General features: G+C 45.7%; 1 protein-coding gene across 1 annotated transcript; it reads right to left on the minus strand.

Moving 5' to 3' along the window:
- Positions 1 to 161: 161 nt before the first annotated feature.
- On the minus strand, positions 162 to 17,960 carry RAPSN (receptor associated protein of the synapse). The gene is made up of 9 exons (XM_073348320.2): positions 16,938 to 17,960; positions 15,297 to 15,546; positions 12,136 to 12,474; positions 10,541 to 10,699; positions 10,064 to 10,162; positions 9,828 to 9,950; positions 2,839 to 2,892; positions 1,830 to 2,029; positions 162 to 1,231 (listed from the first exon to the last, which is right to left on the minus strand). The coding sequence occupies exons 2-9, from the start codon at positions 15,510 to 15,512 to the stop codon at positions 1,159 to 1,161; spliced, it is 1,263 nt and encodes a 420-aa protein (XP_073204421.1). The 5' UTR covers positions 15,513 to 15,546; positions 16,938 to 17,960; the 3' UTR covers positions 162 to 1,158.
- Between the last annotated feature and the right edge of the window lie 813 nt (positions 17,961 to 18,773).

The following is an 18,773-nucleotide window of genomic DNA, read 5'->3' on the forward strand; positions in this document are numbered from 1 at the left end:
CGCCCCGCCCCGGGGGGTGGCGCAGGCGCCGTGCCCAGCGGGCGGGCGGGGAGGTGTTCCCCAGGGCGGAGGGAGTCGCTCGTGTGGCCCCTCCCCCCGGGCACGAGCAGAGCCAGCCGGGCGTGAGTGCAAAGACTTTATTTGCAAATACAAACAGGTGGGTGTAAATATAGCGCGTGCGCGGCCCTCAGGCGCTTGGGCTGGGCTGGGCACACACGAATCCTGCTCTGCCCCGCAGGGGCCTGCCCAGCGACACCGCCGGGCGGGCCACGTGCCCCTGGCAGCAGCCGAGCACCTTGAAAGTAGCCGCTGTTTAGGAAGACACCTTGTTTGCACAGAGCTCCGGGGGTAGCGTACACAGAGTCTTGCGGCCTTAGAGGGAGGGTATTGCATTAGCACAAAGAGGGGGATTCAGGCCTCAGCACAGGGCATCCTGAAGACAGTAAGGCACTGAGGAAAGAGGAAGACATGATGGCACAGGACACCATCAGTCATGCCTTGGGTCTGTTCTCTCTTTAATACAGATTTCTGAATTAAATCCATTTTCCAAAAACTGGGTAGTGAGAGTAAATTGCTAGGAGGGATCCACTATAATGCAGGAGTAGGATCTAAATCCTGTTGCTGAAGAAAGAGAGCCCAGAGAGTAGACTGGCTGCATTTCCAGCTGTGCATACTGAGAATGGGGCTGCTGCTCTAACACGGACAAGGGTGCTGGGCTACATCTACCCAGGACCACTGGCCAGTCCCCAGCCTCAGTTCTCACGAGGGGCAAAAATAAAAGCACCAAAGAAAGGCAAGTAAAGACAATAACTAGCCCTGGTGGAGCTGACTGAATAGGAGCAAAAACAGGGTGTGAACTGGCACTGGAGAAAGTGTCAGGCAAGTCCTAGAACAGGCATGATAGAGTGTGAAACTGGCTCTAGAGAGGTGGTTCCAGAGGGACTCCAAGATGACTGCTACTTCAGAACACAGGTAAAATGTCAGGTTAGAGTAAAAGCTCAAGGTGCACTTGTTGCATCCTGTGCAGGAGACCTCTCCACCTGCAAATTAGGGTCCTCCTTTCAGGCTGTGCACGCTGAATGATTTTCCAGGGTTCTGTCTTCTGGCCTCTGCTGCAAGTTGGAATATGAGCTCTCTCAAAATGACTGATTCAGCACGTCACACGAATCCTGGCTTCATTGATGAACGACGGCAGTTGGGGCAGCCACGAGTCCCATTGGTCTGGAGGCATCTGCAACAGGAAGTGGTCATTTCTCACAGTGCAAGTCTACAGAGAGAAGTGCAGGGGGTTCTGATTCACAGACCTGGACTCCTATCCCAGAGGTGGGGAAGGAAGTGGCTTAGGGACTCACTACACAAATCACCTTAGATGGGTTCATACCTCTACTCTCCATTCCTACAGTGAGACTTAGGGAGTCCTATGTGCTATTACTTCCAACAGTCAAGGACGGGGAAGCTAAACAGATCATTAAACTTTTTTTTTCTTCTTAGTAACGTTAAAGATTAGATGGTGGGTGACTCTTTGTAGAGGAGTCATTGATTTTGTATAAACAATGGCAGGACACTGTGAGGAAGTATGCTCTGTATTTAAGTGATTTGCATATTCAGACTGCAGAGAACAGTTCTACTCTGGACCCTAATAAAGCTTTTCTATTACTCTTGTCCCTTCACAGATCTCTCTCTAGCCCCAGCCCTCTCCCATAAATCCCTGCTGAACTCCTGCCTTAACCTATTCCCCCTGCAGGAATCCCTCTCTAACCATCTACCTCATCTCCCCACCTCCATTCCTCTCATGTCCCCCACTCTGCCCTATCCCTGGTGCTCATTACTTTAAATGGAAGAAATGGGAGCAAGGCAGCGCCTGGAGCTGGCTGTTCTTCTCCCCAATGGACTCTCCACACATGCCGCAGTACAGCTCCATCTCCTCTACACACTCGTGGAACTTCACCACATGGTCACGAAGTTCCCGTTGCTGTCCCTTTGTGCGATAGATTCCTTCACCCAGGCAGTGAAGCTTCAGCAGGCCAAGCTGTGCACAGAGGCATGAGAGAGAGGATGAGGCAAGGTGAAGGAGGACCAATAGCATGGGGAGAGCACTAGAAGGAAGAGGTCTTCTCCAGCCCCACCAGCCATCTGGGATACACATGAGCCTCACCACAGAAAACGCAAACTTGCCCAGGGGTCAGGGTTTATCTTATGAGCATCTAGAGGCCCTCCCATCTATCCTTATCCTTTTGTCCCAATGTGCCACTAAAGGGGAACCCAGGTTTGCTGCGCTCCAACCATTCTGCATCTTTTCATAGAGCTGGTTTTCCTAGGCACCTGCATGCCCATAAGTCACCTCTTCACTTCCCTCTAGCTCCTAGCTAGTATGCAATGTGTGCACTGTGCTCAGCATATACTAGCAGAGTATCCCAGAGGCTGGCTGGCCGGCCAGTAAATTAATGCCATGTAGCTATTTGTCAGGGAAAGGATCCTTAGTCCTCCACTTCTCCTCACTGCTGTTGTTTTCCTGTTTAACATTTTGGCTTCCTCTCCTTCCCACTTGTTTAACCCACTCTGGCTCCCCACTAAACTTTCTAAGGGTCTCTCAGTTGCCATCATCCACCCCCCATGCTCAGAATGCTCCCCAGCTACTGGCTCATACCTGAATTAAAAACAAACTCAGAATGGTTCACATTCTACACTTAAGACTCTCAGCATGAGCCTCAAGGACCTATTGGTTAACATGGGCTTACGGAGGATAACGGAGCAATGTGAGGCTGGAAGATAGAGTGGACACTTAAATCCCTATTAGAGGGCTCTGGACACTGGTGGAGGGGAGCTGTGAACTCTTACCTTGTTCCCCAGTCCCTCTGCCAGCTCTTCTGCCTTCTCAATGCCTTCCAGTGCCTGTAAAAGAGAAAACAGAGACCCCACATATCAGCAGATGGCCACTTCTTTTGCCAACTATTCAGCACCAGCTCTGCATGGTGAGGGACCTGCTGGGAATTGAAAGGCTAAGGAACAAGGAAGTAATGGTATTAGGGTTAATAAAACATTCCTACACTCCACTCCAGTAGAAGCAAGAAATCTGTGGTGGGATGTGCACACTCACAGTGTGGCCTCATAAAGCTCAGTGAACTGCCTGCTCACTGAAGGGTCATAGGGATGCAACAGGGACATTCCTATCCGAGATGCACATTGAATGGGAAGTCAGAGTGCAGGCTTGACAGAGACTGGTGTTTCCAAAGGGAGTGGTTATAGAACTAATTAAACTCCAAGGCAGTAAATCACTAGGGCTGGGCTTAAGCATAAGCAAAACAACTAGCTGCTGCTAAGTGCACCAAAGATACTCTCTCCTTCCCCATCCGCCTCCCCAGTCTTTGGGCCATTTCAGTCTCTACTTCCACTTGGACAAGAGAGGCAAGAACAAGGACCAGCATTGCTAACAGCACCCATGGCTCCCAACCAACTTGTCCTACCTCTGCTGCCCATGACCCCTGTGCTGGGGTATAGGAAGGAGCTGTTTCCCTGGCCTTGCCAGCCTGAAAGGAAGTAGCATCGTTCTAGCAGTCGCTATTCTGAGTGAGTCTTTACAGCTCCCCTATCCCTCAGAACAAGAAATAATCAATGCTGATAACTAGCCTCTGCCATCCAGGGTTATTGAGCAACCGACTTCAGGGTTTCAGCTGGCAGTATGGGAGAAGGGGTTTCCCATTAAACAGGATTGTATAATTAGGTTTATTATGGGATTTCTACCTTCCTAGAAAGCATTGGGCATTGATTGCTTTGGGAGCTGGAATAACAGACTCAGTGGACTTTTGGCTTATTCCAGTGTGATGGTGGAGTTAGCAGGAACTGATGGAGATGGACAAAATAATGAAGGGTGTAGTGAAGTTGCTTCCTCATCTCTGTTGCATTCCACAAGGAGAACAGAGGGGTCATTCAATGAAATTAATAGCTGATTAATTTAGAAATTATAAAAGGAGAGATTTCACTGACAGCCCTAGTGAGTGGGGAACTCCTGGCTGCAGGGGCCAGAAAGCCTAATACCACACAGGATTTTAAAAAAATAATTGACTTATTGAACCTAGATTCTGTGCCAAACTAACTAAAATCACTCACCTTTCTTCTGCAGCACAAAACAGGCAGAAAGCCATCTTAACCAGCTGGTTGGGGATTCCCTCAGTGTAGGGGGAAACACCAAGTGCCACTGGCCCTACACCCCATACCATATACTCCAGCCGTTGCAGTTGGGCAAGTTTGGTGGGGGTAGGAACAAGAGTGGGGGGACATGGTTGCAGTTCTTTGGAGATCCCTAGCTAGCAGAATGGTCTTTTGGGGGCTGTTAGCAGCCAGCACAAATTAGTCTTAAGACAATTTAGAGCAGCCTTAAGTATCAGAGGGGTAGTCGTGTTAGTCTGTATCCACAAAAACAACAAGGAGGCCGGTGGCACCGTAAACACTAACAGATTTATTTGGGCATAAGCTTTCATGGGTAAAAACCCCACTTCTTCCATGAATCCGAAGAAGTGGGTTTTTTACCGACAAAAGCTTATGCCCAAATAAATCTGTCTTTAAGATGTCACCGGACTCCTCATTGTCTAAATTGTCTTGTAAATGTAAAGCCTACTTTGGCTCCTGTCTCATCACCTGTACTCAGCACAACTTGGCCACAGCTGAGGATTCAGATTATAGGCAGAGCTGGTAGCATCACATGTTATTAAGGTTGCCAGACACTTCCCATTACAATTCCCTTTTTTCATATATTTCTAACTTTGCCAAACTTTAACAGTGTAGGCTGAAGTTTTCCATGCTGGGTGTCTGCCTCAGGCAGACTTTATTAGAAAAATATGAGCCAAAATGATTCTGCCATTTCTGAAAATGAGGGTAGGGAAAAAATAGATTGTTTTGACCACGTTAAATTCTGGTGATCTCTTATTGTAAAAGCTCTAGTGCCCCCATTCTTTCAAGTAGGGTGTGATGCTGTATGGAATATGGGAGACCATTTATAATATTATTGATACCAATATTATAAAATTGCAAGGAATCTGACCAGGTATGCCATGTAATATATCTGCAAAAATGTTATCATTTTCCAAATATTATAGTCTTGTTTATATGTTTGTATCACCTTTGTATTGTGAGTTATAGATATGTATGGTATATCTGTATTTCCAAACTTGTGCTGTGTTTCTGGGTGACACGCCCAGACAGATTGGCATCAGCACTGCCTAGCCTGTTTGATGGCCCATCAAGGGTCATCAGCTGTACAATGAACCCACTGAAGGGAGCCAGGGGATACACCTTATGAGTAAGCAAGGCATGTAGGGGCAGGCCTGTGGACAGAGAACTCTAAGGCTTTGTCTACACTACACAGCTTTTAGCGACATAGCTGTGTTGCTAAAAGTCAGGCAGCATAAACGCTGTTTGTCCACACTTTTGCAGACAAAATACTTCCATCCCCTTCGAGCAGGGTTTGCGTTGTCAACAGGAAAGTGCTCCTACGGACATTGAGCTGTTTACACTGCCACTTGCGGCAAAACTTTGTCTTTTGGGGTGTATGTGTGCACGCGCGCACGTGTGTGTTTAAGCACTTGTGACAGACAAAAGTTGTGTTGTTCAATTGGTAGTATAGACAATTGGTCTACACTGGACTTTCATTGGTAAAACTTTTGTCATTCAGGAACGCCCGAACGCCAAAAGTTTTACCAACGAAAAGCGCTGGTGCGAAGAGCGCTTTGTCCACTGACAAAGCTACCAATGCTTGTTCGGGGTGGAAGTTTGTCATCGTCGGGAAAGCTCTCTCCTGCTGACAAAGAGCAGCTACACTTAGCACCTTTTAGTGGCACAGCTGTGTTGCTAAAAGGTGCATAGTGTAGACATAGCAAAAGGCTTTCCCATGCCACATGCTATGAAGCTTGTGTTTGGGATACAGAAAGTACAAGCTACATCACAAAAGAATATAAAAGGCAGCTGCATTATCTTCATTCCTGCTTCTTACCTCTGGAGTACATTTCCACAAACTGAAGCTCTGAACAAAGGATTGAATGACCCATCCAAGTTGTGGATATGTTCCAGAGGGACTTTCAAGCCAGCAAACGCACGAATATTGCTAAGAATCTGATATATGGACTTTGAAGTCTCTGTGTGTATCTGAATGCTTTATCATTTAACAACTCTCTTCCTGTTCTCTCTCTTTTCTTTATAATAAACCTTTAGTTTTAGACACTAAAGGATTGGCTGGCAGTGTGGTATTTTGGGTAAGATGCAAACTAATATTGACATGGTAACATGTCCCTTTGGGGTCAGAAGAACATTTTGTGTATGTGAGCAGAATTTTTAAAATATCTTCTCACTATATTGGACCTATGTGCTGATTGGGAACCAGAGAACTAGAATGCAGTAATGGGGCTGTGTGATTTCTTTTTTAGCTTCTTGATAACCAGTGTAGGGGGTCAGAAGTACAGTTTGTGACCGGTTGATGAATTTAACTTCCATGTTGACCACCAGTTTTGGGAGTATCTTCTCTCCCTTTTGCAGCCTGCTCTGACCTTGGCATTTTCAGTGATTGCTGCCCCAGGCACGGGTCACATAGGGAACTGAAAGTTTGCATGGTGTGATAGCTTTCTATGTACCTTTTGCCATCCTCCTGAAAATCCACTCAAATTTGGCCACACTATAAGCCTTTGAAAAATTGCAGTTTGCGCACACTCAGTAGACTTTACATTTTTAGCAGCTTAAGTCCCCCAAAATTCCATCCACACTGGGCATGCTCCAGCCCAGGGCTGAGCAGGACATTCCCTGCAATAGAAGCTCTGTGCTGCGGCAGGCCATGTGTGGTACAGATCAAAGCACCTGAACTGAGAACATGTCTCTCCTGTGCTCTCAATGCCCACCTTTGCTGGGAAATGGCAGTGTGGAGGTGGAAGCTGCCTGATTTTAATATAGAGGGGCAAGCGAAAGGGCAATGGATTGGGGCAACGAATATGGTGGGGTGGTGGCAGAAAATGAGATTGAAGGGTGTCAAGAGGGAAGGAGGGAAACAGGCTGGGAGGAAGGGAGAATGAGACTGGCTGAGCACGGATAGTGCGACTGAGAACTAGTGGGGTGAGGGAAGGAGGTGAGTGGAGAAGTGACATCATTAATGAGAAGTCAAGATAAAGAGCAGAATTAGGAATGGTTGGTCAGAGAGACTGGCAAAAGGAATGGGGGATGACATTGATTAGACAAGAATCCCAGGGAGAGTGATTGAGACTGGGAGTCAGTGAGGGAAGGGGCAACTGGAGGCTAGTGCGGTGGAGAGATCGATCTGGTAAGGAGCCTGGAGCAAGGAACTGGGATCGGCTGGGCAAGGAAACTGGGATCAGGAGCGTGGAGGGGTGAAATTGGAACTTGCTGGGGAGGGAGACTGGCATGAGAAGTCTGAGGGTTAGAGACTGGGAATGTCTAGGTTGGACAAACACCTGTCAGGGATGGTCTAGGTTTACTGGATCCTGCCTCAGTGCAAGGAGCAGGACTTGATGACTTCTCGAGGTCCCGTCCAGCCCTACATTTTTATGATTTTATGATTCCTGAGTCTCACCATTCCTCTGCTGTCTGTGAAACTCACTAGCAAAATGCCTCACCCCCCTCTATGCTGATCCACATAGAGGATGGCATCCTACTACTGCTGTCAGTATTCCATTAGTTCAAGTGGCAGAGGGTCTGTGTGTGATGTTCCAACCTGCTGATGAACCATGCTGGGTGGCAATAAGATGCCACATGATGGAATTTGGATTTTTTTTCAGTTAGGAAATTATACACAAAAAAGTACATTGCAACCTTACTAATGTTGTTTTAAAGTCAAGCACTCATAAATTAGAAAATGCCACAATTAAGATTGTCTGTGCAATCTTAATTCAGCCCCCTTTTGCGTATGTATTACAATATAGTCGTTGATTACATGATCACATACTACTTTCTCCACAGAATCCTTGGCTTACTCAGTGCACAGGGTGGGGATGAATCAGGGTTGGGTAGTGAAGGAGGTTGTAGTCTGTAGGATCCCTGCTTCATTTGTTTCAGAAGTTGGAAGGTGCACAGTGAACGAAGCAGGGGGTTGTAGGAAGAGAAAGGAGGGTCTTATGGTTACAGCAGTTGAAAGCTGCCCTAAGGAATTGGATTGTATCCCTGCTTCTTCCAGAGTTCCTATGTGATCACTTCAACCAAACTTCTTACATATTTTGTCACTAGTTGCATGATCTTCATTTTCTGAGTGCCTGACTTCAGATCCTGAGGTCTAAGTTGCAAAAGTGCTGCGTGCTCACAACTGGAACTGAAGTCAATGAGAGCTGTGCTTTGAACATATGAAGTGCTATATAATGCTAAGTATGCTAAAAAATTAGGTCTTGGATAACTCAGATGGAGCACCCAAAATTAATGGATACTTTTACTTTAATCTCTCTGTGCTTCAGTTCACCATCTGTAAAATGGTGGTAATAATCCCCCCTCGTTTCACAGGAGTTGTGAAAATAAGTTAGTTAATGTTTGTGAAGCACTCAGATACTGTAGTGATTAACATCACAGAAAAGTGCAGAAGGAAATTAATAATTCTGTCTTCAGAGCAGGTTTTAGATGGTGTGCAATAAATAAGGTCTAGGGCCAAACAGTGAACAATGAGGAGAAACAAAATACTGAATAGTTGCCCATTAAGTGAGCTCCCTCCTTTCTGTGGACTGACTGAGGCAGCAGTCCTGTAGAAAAAATACGTAATTTACAATTAAAAACTATCATAATGCATATGGGGTTTGAATTAAGGTTGTACAGGCAATCTTGATTCTGACATTTCCAAACCTTTGAGTGCTTCACTTTGCAACCTTAATATTCTTCTTTTAATGTAATTTTTGTGTGTGTAATTGTATTATTTTAAAAGAACTAACATGCTGTGTACATAGTGAAAACAAATATCCTCATGGGTCTGTACAGCGTAATCTCCTGCCCATTCCCACTTCTTTGTTTGGTACCATCTCTCCCTGTTCCATGCTATATTTTATCTACCCCAGAATCTAAGCTTCTCTAGTCAGCTCTGTGTCATATGTTTGTCTGTAAAGCACAGGATGTACCTATTGGGCTGTATAAATAATACCACACTCACTAATACTAATTATACAGCTAAGAGAGTCAATCAGATTTGCATCAGAGTATAAGATAGGAGGCAGGAAGTGACCCCTCTTCCCATTCCTTTCATTGTAGTTATCTCTGTGCAATATGTGTTTTCTTGTGAAGCATCTGGTACTGGCCACGTGACTTTGTAGACCATGGATCTGATTCAGTATGAATGTACTCAATTTATGACAGCTTCCCAACTTCCCAAGCATCAGGGCTGGAGCACCCCCGGGGAAAAATTAGTGGTGCTCTGCACCCACCGGCAGCCAAACTCCCCCCACACTTCACCTCCTCTTCCCCTGAGCGCGCTGCATCCCCCGCTCGTCCACCTATTTCCCAGCTTCCTGCCTGGCCGCTGCCAAACAGCTGTTTGGTGGCGTGCTTGGAGGGAGGGAGAGGAGCAGGAAGATGGCACACTCGGGGGAGGAGGCGGGGCCAGGGCAGGAATTTGGGGAAGGAGTCAGAATAGGGGCAGGGAGCGGGACAGTGCAGGGTTGAGCACCCTCCGGCGGAAGCAGAAGTCAGCACCTGTGTTCCCAAGTTGGATTATGTAGAGAAATATCAGTAGTCAAGTACCAGATCCTGTGTGTAGAATAGAGGAGCATGGGACTCTGCTCTACACAGGTGTGTACAGTTCGGAATGAGGTTGTCTATTTCAGAGAGGGCACCAGTTTCCTCAGGAATGGCTTATGACTGACCTTGTCTAGCTCCTTCTGGATCACCCAACACTTGGCCACTCCCAGCAGTACCTGGATCTGTCCCAGGCGGTTTCCAATCTCTGTCATGATGCTCATGGAGGAATCATAGCGAGGAAAGGCTGTCTGCAGCATGAGATAGATAGTGAGACACATTTAGCTGTGTCCAGTCCTGGTGTTCTCTTTCCATATCTCCTTTCCATCCCCGACTCCTCCCTTCAGTCTCCCCTTGCTCCCACCTGTATGTCTGCTCGGCTACGGTGGATATCAGCAAAGCAGAGTAGGCACAGTGCCTGCAGTGGCCGGTCCCCATGCTGCAGAGCAATCTTCATTGACTCCTGAAAGAAAACACCTCCAGTAGGTACAAGAACCTTCCCCAGGCCCAGCTGGGATTGAAGCCCTCACAACACCCCAGCCTGCCTCAACGGCCAGCTTCAGAGAAGTGACACACCCTTGGGGAAGAAAGCCTCAACAACAGTTGTGCAACGCATATTTCCAGCAGAGGACATCCCTGGCATACAGCTCCTGAGAACAGCTTTGGCTAATGAAACCATGGATGTGCTTTATTTATGGGTGGGAGGCAGAAGCGGTATCTGGGGAACCAGCTGAATGTTGCTGTATCTCTGTACCCCCTAATCCTGACCTGCAGAGACCTCTCCCCTACTCCAGCATCTCTCTGCCATGTTTGGCCCAGTATCTCTACCTCCACCTTGTACCTCACAGCATTCCATAGCATCTGCCAGGTGCCCCAGCTTCCGATAGGCCACTGCCATGTGGTACTGGCTCATTGCTCGGTACTTCAAACTCCAGCCCTTTCCATAATCATTCACCAATTCAGCTGCTTTACATGGGAAGAACAAGGCTTTCTCATAGTCCTGGAAGGCAAAGAGACAAGCAGAAGGACAGAAATAAGTTAGAGAGTTAGACTGCCCCTGCAGTAATAGGACCCTCCAGCATTTCAAAATAAACGTGTATCCAGCTAGGGAAGCTAGAATTGCCACATGGTAGACTCCATTTTCCCCAGCACATGTCCCTAGCAGGTCCAGAACTTAAATTATATGCTGGGGTGCTTACATGGTCCGCTCAGGGTGACATCCATAAGGAAAGAACTCTGCTTCTCATTAGAGAGATGATTTACCCTCCTTATGGCCAAAGCCTGGTTCAGAGCCACCTGTACCTTTACCTGCTCCTCCATCATCTCAGCCTTCTACATTCTTACAGAGCCTTACAACTTCAGAATGTTTTCCACCCAATTAACCCTCACATTCTACACCAGGTGGGTCAGAATCTCTCTTGGGTCTGGTTGGTTATGGCAGTAAATGGGGGGGAGGGGGAGAGAATCAGGGCTTTGTCACAGCCTTTTTTTTCTCTTTTTTTTTTAAAGGAAAGATCATGGCATCCAATATCTTAATAATTTTGTTTATTTTAGGAAATTATGAGAAGTCAAATAAATCTCCTTTCTTTAACGATAAAAATAGTGTAAAATCATCATCATATTTAACTAACAATATAAAACCACTTAAAAGTGACCTGCAAAAGATTAAAACACAAACCAACCCTACCCTTGTGCCATTTTTTTCATTCTTTGTGATGTGTAAAGGAGATCAAAGGTTTTTTTTAAATTTTTCCTGCTTGATTTTTACCTTAGAAATATCAGGGATAGTTTTCATTTCTCTGGTTTTGTTGGAGGACCAGTGGGAGATACATTTGTTTGTTTTATCATGAGTTCATAAGACCTCAGTTGGTGGCCAACCAGGGTGACAGAAACCAAGACTTTGTATGGAAAAACCCTAATAATTATTTTGTCATAGAACTCATAGCTACAACAAACGCTGGCCTTAGTCACTATACTTATTTTATGGAAACTGAGGCACAGAAGGGGTAGGAGACTTGACCGAAGTGACATGGTGAGTTGGTGGCAGAGCTAAGGATAGAACCCAGGCCCAGGAGTCGACTCCCGGTCCCATGCCTAGACCACACCACATCTCTGTGGCTGTCCAGGTTCTAGAGCTGTGTGCGCTGTACACCAAAGAATCACACTTTCTACCTTTGGGATGCTGTGTAAATGCCCTCTATTGATCCTCTTGACTTAAGCCTCAAGCAGAATAGTCATTAGTGGCATTAGGAGCAGAGAGTTAAAACCTTCCCAGAACAACCCTCTCTCCCTCGAACTCCATGAACTACTTTCTGTATCCAAGATATAGGGTGAATCCCTGCCCACCCTGGTTCTTTCCTGTATCCAAGATAGGGGGAAATTTTCCCACTGTTACTTCCCATCCCCCAGGTCACCAGCAGAGCTATCTGTCCGCACCTTGATCTGTGTGTAGAAACTCCCCAAGCTGCAGCAGACGCGACATTCCAGCATCTTGTCGTCATTGTTGTGTGCATAGCGCAGGGCTTTCTCGAAACACTCCAATGCCTTCTGAAAGATGCTGAGGCCCAGGAAGGCATTGCCCATACTGAGGCTCACCTGACCATTCAGTTGCAGGCTCACAGTGGTGCCCTGCATGTTCAGGCATGTCTTACAGTAAGAGATGGTTTTCTGGAATTCACAGAGTTTCTCGTTGCTCCGAGCCAGGTTCAGGTAGCTCTCCATAAGGTAGTCAGGGTCCTCTAGCTCCCGAGCTGTGTCAATCTGCACAACTGCAAACTTTCAGCAGAGAAGAGAGTGTTTATAGAGGGTCTCTCTGTAGGAATAAAGCCTGTGCTTCCTCGGGAATTGTACCCTGCACAGGAGAAGTTACATAGCCTGTGGTCAGGACAAAAGAGTCCAACAAGATAGCATTGATTGATAAAATACCCAAGTGGGCAGGCCATGAGGTGGGTTAGACAGCATATAAGTAGACAGGAGAAACCTCTCTCTGTATTCCCTACCTTTGGCAGAGAGAAGAGATCTGGGTTGGAAATTGCTGGAAAGAGCTGCCAAATGGTCATGGAAAGAGGCATCAGCAGGAGAAAGACATTTCTGCACTGTACAGCTCAGCTTTTCCTACACTACTCCTCCATTCCTTATCCCCATACACCTCAGCACCTCCCAGAATTAACTCTGAGGAGGATTTAAGATTTTATCAAATATTCTGCAAAACAATAGAAATGACTTCTATCAAGATTCCTTCACCCATTCATTCTATACTTCTATTGAAAAGCAATCCAATTTGTCTGACAAGGTTTGCTCTTTATAAATGACTTGTTCATTGCATATGGTTCAGTTACCCTAGTCTAAGTCTCTTTAGACTGCAAAGTATTCAGGGCAGGGAATGTCTTCTTCTGTGTCTTGTGATGAACAAAGCACAATATATGGGCTGAATTAATAATTGCAATACTAGTTGCTTAGTATCTTCTCTCTGTGTTTGTTTCATTATTTTATTAGGGATTAAAGGTAGATTTACTGGATGATAATTCTCAAGGGTCACTTTTCTTTTCCGCTTTGAAGATTGGAACCACACTTATTTTTTTCTAGTCCTCTAGAACTTTCCCCGTTCTCCATGAAGTTTCAAAAATAATTGTCAGTGTTCTGGTTGTCCACTAATTCCCTTATGCCCTGGGGAAGTGTGCTATGTGGACTCAGGGTCTTGTATAAGTTCAAAGTGTTCCTTTACCTGATTTTTACAAGCTCTTCCTTGCTTCCTAATTGTCCAAGCCTCTTTTCTTTCATTTGCCCCTTAAATACCTTTTCCCCCAAACGAAGTTAAGCATCACAGCCCTTTTAAACTTTCATGCCTCTTCTCATTCATTCGTATACCTTCTTATTTGTTCCCCCATATATCTGTAAAAAGTCCCCTTACATCCTCTTTAATCCCTTGGCTAGTATGAACTGTTCTGCTTTATTGAAGTCATGCTCTTTTCTCTGTGTTACAAGGATCTTGGAGAAATTTCAAGTACAATGACCCTGTTTTCTATTTTCTTTCCAGGTTATCAGTGTGGTTTTGATTCTATCTAGTTTTCCTTTACCTGTCTCATTTGTTCCCAGACACCTCGAAACATTCTCTTCACACACCCATACCTTATCTCCTCTCCTCATTGCCCTAGTCTTTCTCCTCCCCTATCACCCTGCAACTCCTGCCACCTATCCCATCTCCTCTCAGAGCATCCCACTTGTCTTCACATACATCCTAACTGCTTCTCACCCCCTTTTCTCCTTTCCCCCTAGTATTTGCTATGAGGATAGGACTCTCAACACACCCAATACTTTACTAATTGGAAGTGGCACTCAAGTTGCTTCAAATGGTGCCACGTAAAGCACTTGAATTAGAAGAGTTTATAAACAATCATCAGCATGGAGAAAAATATCCTCTGATCCCAGATACAAACTCAGGGTCTGGCACCCAAGAAACGTCAAGGACTAGCACAGCAAGACCCCTTTTCAGGCCTGCATTGTTTCTTACCTTGGAGTACCAGAAATGTCTCCTGTGTTGTCTCCCAGATCCTTGACTCCTCCTTCCAAATACTCTCTGCTGATCCAGATGCACCCAGCCCTTCTTCAGAGCCCTGCACTGGCTTCTCTACACTCACCACATCAAATTAAAGCTCTAGTCTTCACCTTCAAGGCTCTGCACAGTTTAGCTTCAAGCCTCTCTCTGCTCTTCTGTTTTCCTCAAGCCACACAGATGCCCCTTTGGGTCCTTCTCACCCTCCGTGCTGCCCACAACACTGGGAACCCCCTCCCTGATCTTATATCCCAGGCCTCCATCTGCTCCTCATCCAACATCCTCCTGAAACACACCTCTTCCAAAAAGCCTATTAATTTTTCCTCTCTCTTAGCCTGACTTCCCATCTTTCACAACTAGAGAAGTGTGAACAAGTATGTTAGACTAAGCTCATCACATCAGTGACTGTGTTTGAACAGCAATGTTTCCTGGATGTTTGAACAGTGCTGAAAACTTTGTGGGAATTGCTGCAATACACATAATTATAATAAAATCCAGTAATAGAAAATCTATTTAAGATATCAAAAATTGTGGAGGTAGCCAGATAGATACTAACCCCACTGAAACACATCACTACTTGTCCTACATCATCCCCTTTGAATTTTTTTGTACTCATTGTGGGCAATTTTGGGAGAGACTTCACCTCCAAAATAGCATGTGAAGTGCCCAGCTTCAACGTTTGTGAAAAATAACTAAGAATCTCCAAAGTTAAATGCTTTGGGCTAGTACTCCAAAATTTCTTAAGGATCAGCACTACAGGCCAGCAATCTGAGAAAACCTGGGGACTGGGTCCTTAAGAATCTTTGGGGCCCAGAACTAGGAAGCAGGAATGCAGAGTGACACTGTAAGGACCCCAAGAATTAGACCCATAAATCAGCACTGCCACTTGTCCCAACTGGTGAAGGCAGCACATTGTATTCATCAAATGTCTTATGCACTTTGCTCCAAGATAGATGTAAACCATGCTTTTACAGTATAATCCCCAGCTGCTCCCTGTTGTGGGTATGATACACAGTGACATGCATTCAACTTGGGATCACTTTACCTTTAGCATATCCTTGTATCTGCCCATTTCCGAATGAGCAGTGATGAGGCAGCCCAAAACCCGAAACCTGCCAGCAGGATCCATGGTCTTTTCCAATACCCTCATCCAGACTTGCAGGGCCTTTTCTGTCTGGTTAGACTGGTAGAGCTGGAGTCCTTTCTCTATCTGCTGCTTCGTCTGGTCCTGACCCATCTCCTTTGCACCAAAAAGCCTCATATACTAACCTTTTGGGACAGCAGCAGCAAGGAGCCTGAGAGAGAACATAGAGACTGTCCTAAAGCAGGAGAGTGGATTTCATATTCTAGAGGGTTGGGGCCATAAAACCCTCAGACGCTTCAGGATGCAGGAATGTCAGCAGGAGATGGTGAATAGGGGGCTGAAAAGCCTTTAAGGCAGCATCCCAAATCCACTAGGCAAACATCTCATGTACTGATGCCCCATCAGAACATTCTGCAGCCCAACCCCACGAACAAAGAGGAAGGAAAGAAGAAAAGTGCAACAGGGAGAGAGAAAAAAATCGCAAGTGGCTGGAGTGAAATTCAATCGGAATGGCCACTCCTGGGCTCCCCCTCCCTATTGGCTACAGCTGTGCCTGCCAGTCCTGTCATGTGGCTTCACAGGAATGTCAGTCAGTCTTAGTAATGCCAAGGTCACAGTGAGCCAACTGCTCCCACGTCCTGTCCGCCCCAGCATGCAACATATATAAATACCCCAGAGAGAGACAATCAGCTGCAGTGATAGGGATGTCTCAGTAATCTTTCTCCCCTCTCCCATCACTGGGCACTTCGAAGTCTCTCTGGAGATTTAGTACTCCTGCTTTTCTTATTGGTACCCATCATCTTGGAGTGTGAGACTCTCAGTATCATAAGGCACAGATGCAGACACTTCCCCAGATGCTTTTGGTGACTGGGATCTTAAAGTGGCAGTTGCTATCTTTTCCCTTCAAGTCCTCATGACAAGGTTCAGGAATAACCAGGCTGTCAGAAGCCTTAACTCTTGGTGACCTGGATCTATAGGTAGATGGGGTATCAACAGTCTTACCCCTTGAAGTTCTGAGAGACCATAATCCGAAAGTAGATGGGGCAGTATGTACATAGGAGTTTTCAGAGTCCTGGTCTGAAGCTGGTTTTAAGGCTTGCTCCACCATGGGAGCCTGAACTTTATCTCCGTGTTCTTACAAGGTCTGCTTTTAAATGAAGTACAGATTGTACACTTTGAGGAAATATGGGTATCCTCCAGACACTCATCGAGTGTGTTATTAACTGGGATAGATTCCTGGCAGGAAAGACATTTAAAGCCTAGAGATCACAGAGTATCCCAGAAATTAAGAGTCTAAAGTGACCCTGCAAACAAGGAAAAAAACAGAAGTAGAAAGGAACTATTTACAAACTATAAACTAACTATTTAACAACACTGAAGGACCCAGGAGAAGCAGGCACACTAGAGGCAGTTGACAAGGAACTGAGGGTGGTTCACCCCTGCAGCCCTGTTATATCCTTGGTACAGGGTATGAGGATGTGTAGAGTGCATGCGTGCGCTGAACAGGCACCGCTACCAAAAATCTCCAATCAAAGGTGCAGAAGCAAATACACACCTGAAGTAGAGTACCAATGGGGACACTACTCAAAGAACTTCACCTACCAAGTGAGAGAAACTGCATCCTGTATCCTTGACTTGCTATCGGTTTGTTGTGATGGATCATCTTGCACTCCAAAATGTAGGATTCCTTCACCTTCTTAGGAATCAGAATTTTACTGGGCAGAATTTTACTGGGCTAGTGAGAGGCAGCTTTGAAACCCTTTCCTATAGAACTCCTAAAAAGGACAGGAATAGAAATTAGATCAGTTCTTTTAGGAATCAAGTTTTTAAACACAAGGGACATATCTCTTCTGATCAGCTGCACCTTAGTGCCTTGATCTAGGAAGTCCCTGAATAGTCTGTTCCCTTTCACTAGAAGAGAGGGATCCTGAATTTGGCAGGCCAACAATTGCTAGGTCATGGGCTCTTCTCTCAACCAGATGGCCTGTCATAGATGGGGTTCCTAATCTGACGGAGCCTTCTTGTGCAGCATCATGTCAGAAAGTGGACATTAGCATTCACTCATACACCAGATTGCAGAATACAGATCAGGATATAGGAGCCATGTCCTGCAGAGAGGGAATACATTGAGGCTCTGTGTTGTTAATTAGACATTTTTCAAAGAGCCCCACCCTTCTTTTTATCGAGAGCATTCTTAGAGGAGATAAAGACTTTCAGTGGGGGAGAATTGGCTGGGGCCCCTTTAGGGGTGAGCCCGAGGGTGAGTCCCGTTTAGGGAGTTTATATAACCCATCTGTGGTGTTCAGATCATTGTATTTGCCATCTTGTTTCTCCCAGATGGAATGCACTGGAGGAACCTCCAGGGTCAGTTATTTTTTGTCAAAGTCCAAATTTCTTGGTCAAAGGTATTGTCTAGGTCCAGTCTCCAGAGAAAATAATAAAAAATACCCCCCAACAATAATGATAATAAGTAAATGAAAATATTTAAGCGTCCGGTGGTCCAGATTTGGCCCATGGTCTGCCTATTGACTACTCCTGCTCCATCCTATGTGGCTTTTGTATGCTTAGAGACTACTATAGAAAAAGCTAAGGTAGACAGAACAACTGTTCTTCCTCAAAAAGAAAAGGAGGACTTGTGGCACCTTGGAGACTAACAAATTTATTTGAGCATAAGCTTTTGTGAGCTACAGCTCACTTTATCGGATGTGGAAAATACAGTGGGGAGATTTATATACACAGAGAACATGAAACAATGGGTGTTACCATACACACTGTAACGAGAGTGATCAGGTAAGGTGAGCTATTACCAGCAGGAAGTTGTTCTTGTCAACTGCTGGAAATGGCCCACCTTGATAATCACTACAAAAGGTTCCCCCCCCCCCCCCACTCTCCTGCTGGTAATAGCTCACCTTACCTGATCACTCTCCTTACAGTGTGTATGGTAACACCCATTGTTTCATGTTCTCTGTGTATATAAATCTCCCCACTGTATTTTCCACTGAATGCATCCGATGAAGTGAGCTGTAGCTCACGAAAGCTTATGCTTAAATAAATGTGTTAGTCTCTAAGGTGCCGCAAGTATTCCTTTTCTTTTTGCGGATACAGACTAACACGGCTGCTACTCTGAAACCTGTTCCTCCTCAGGCACAGATGGCTAGGAAGGGGTTAAATAAAAGGGCTTTGACAGCCTGAAACTCTCACTCACATTTCCCCCTTAGTATTCTGTATAGCTGCCTTAGATTCTGGGGCATCTATGTAAGATTCTGGGGTGGGAGAATGGCCCTTCCTCATAGTGCTTCTGTATATGATCCTCTTAGAAAAAAATATGCCTGAGGCCTTTTGAGGGGAAAAAATCTCTTCAGATTCCTGGATCTGGAGACGCAGCTAGTTCTGGGATGGGGCAAGGCTGCAGGCTTCACCCACTGGATAGGGGCATCA

This window comes from Lepidochelys kempii, chromosome 6 (genome assembly GCF_965140285.1).
Source record: "Lepidochelys kempii isolate rLepKem1 chromosome 6, rLepKem1.hap1, whole genome shotgun sequence".
Lineage (NCBI taxonomy): Eukaryota > Metazoa > Chordata > Testudines > Cheloniidae > Lepidochelys > Lepidochelys kempii.

Bases quoted from the DNA above. Each gene is read 5' to 3' on its own strand.
- RAPSN (XM_073348320.2), bottom strand. From the start codon at position 15,512: ATGAGGCTTTTTGGTGCAAAGGAGATGGGTCAGGACCAGACGAAGCAG. The intron at 12,475-15,296 runs GTAAAGTGATCC...CTCTGCTGAAAG, and splicing joins GATACAAGGATATGCTAAAG to TTTGCAGTTGTGCAGATTGA. The intron at 10,163-10,540 runs GTACAAGGTGGA...GTTTTCTTTCAG, and splicing joins ATGCTATGGAATGCTGTGAG to GAGTCAATGAAGATTGCTCT.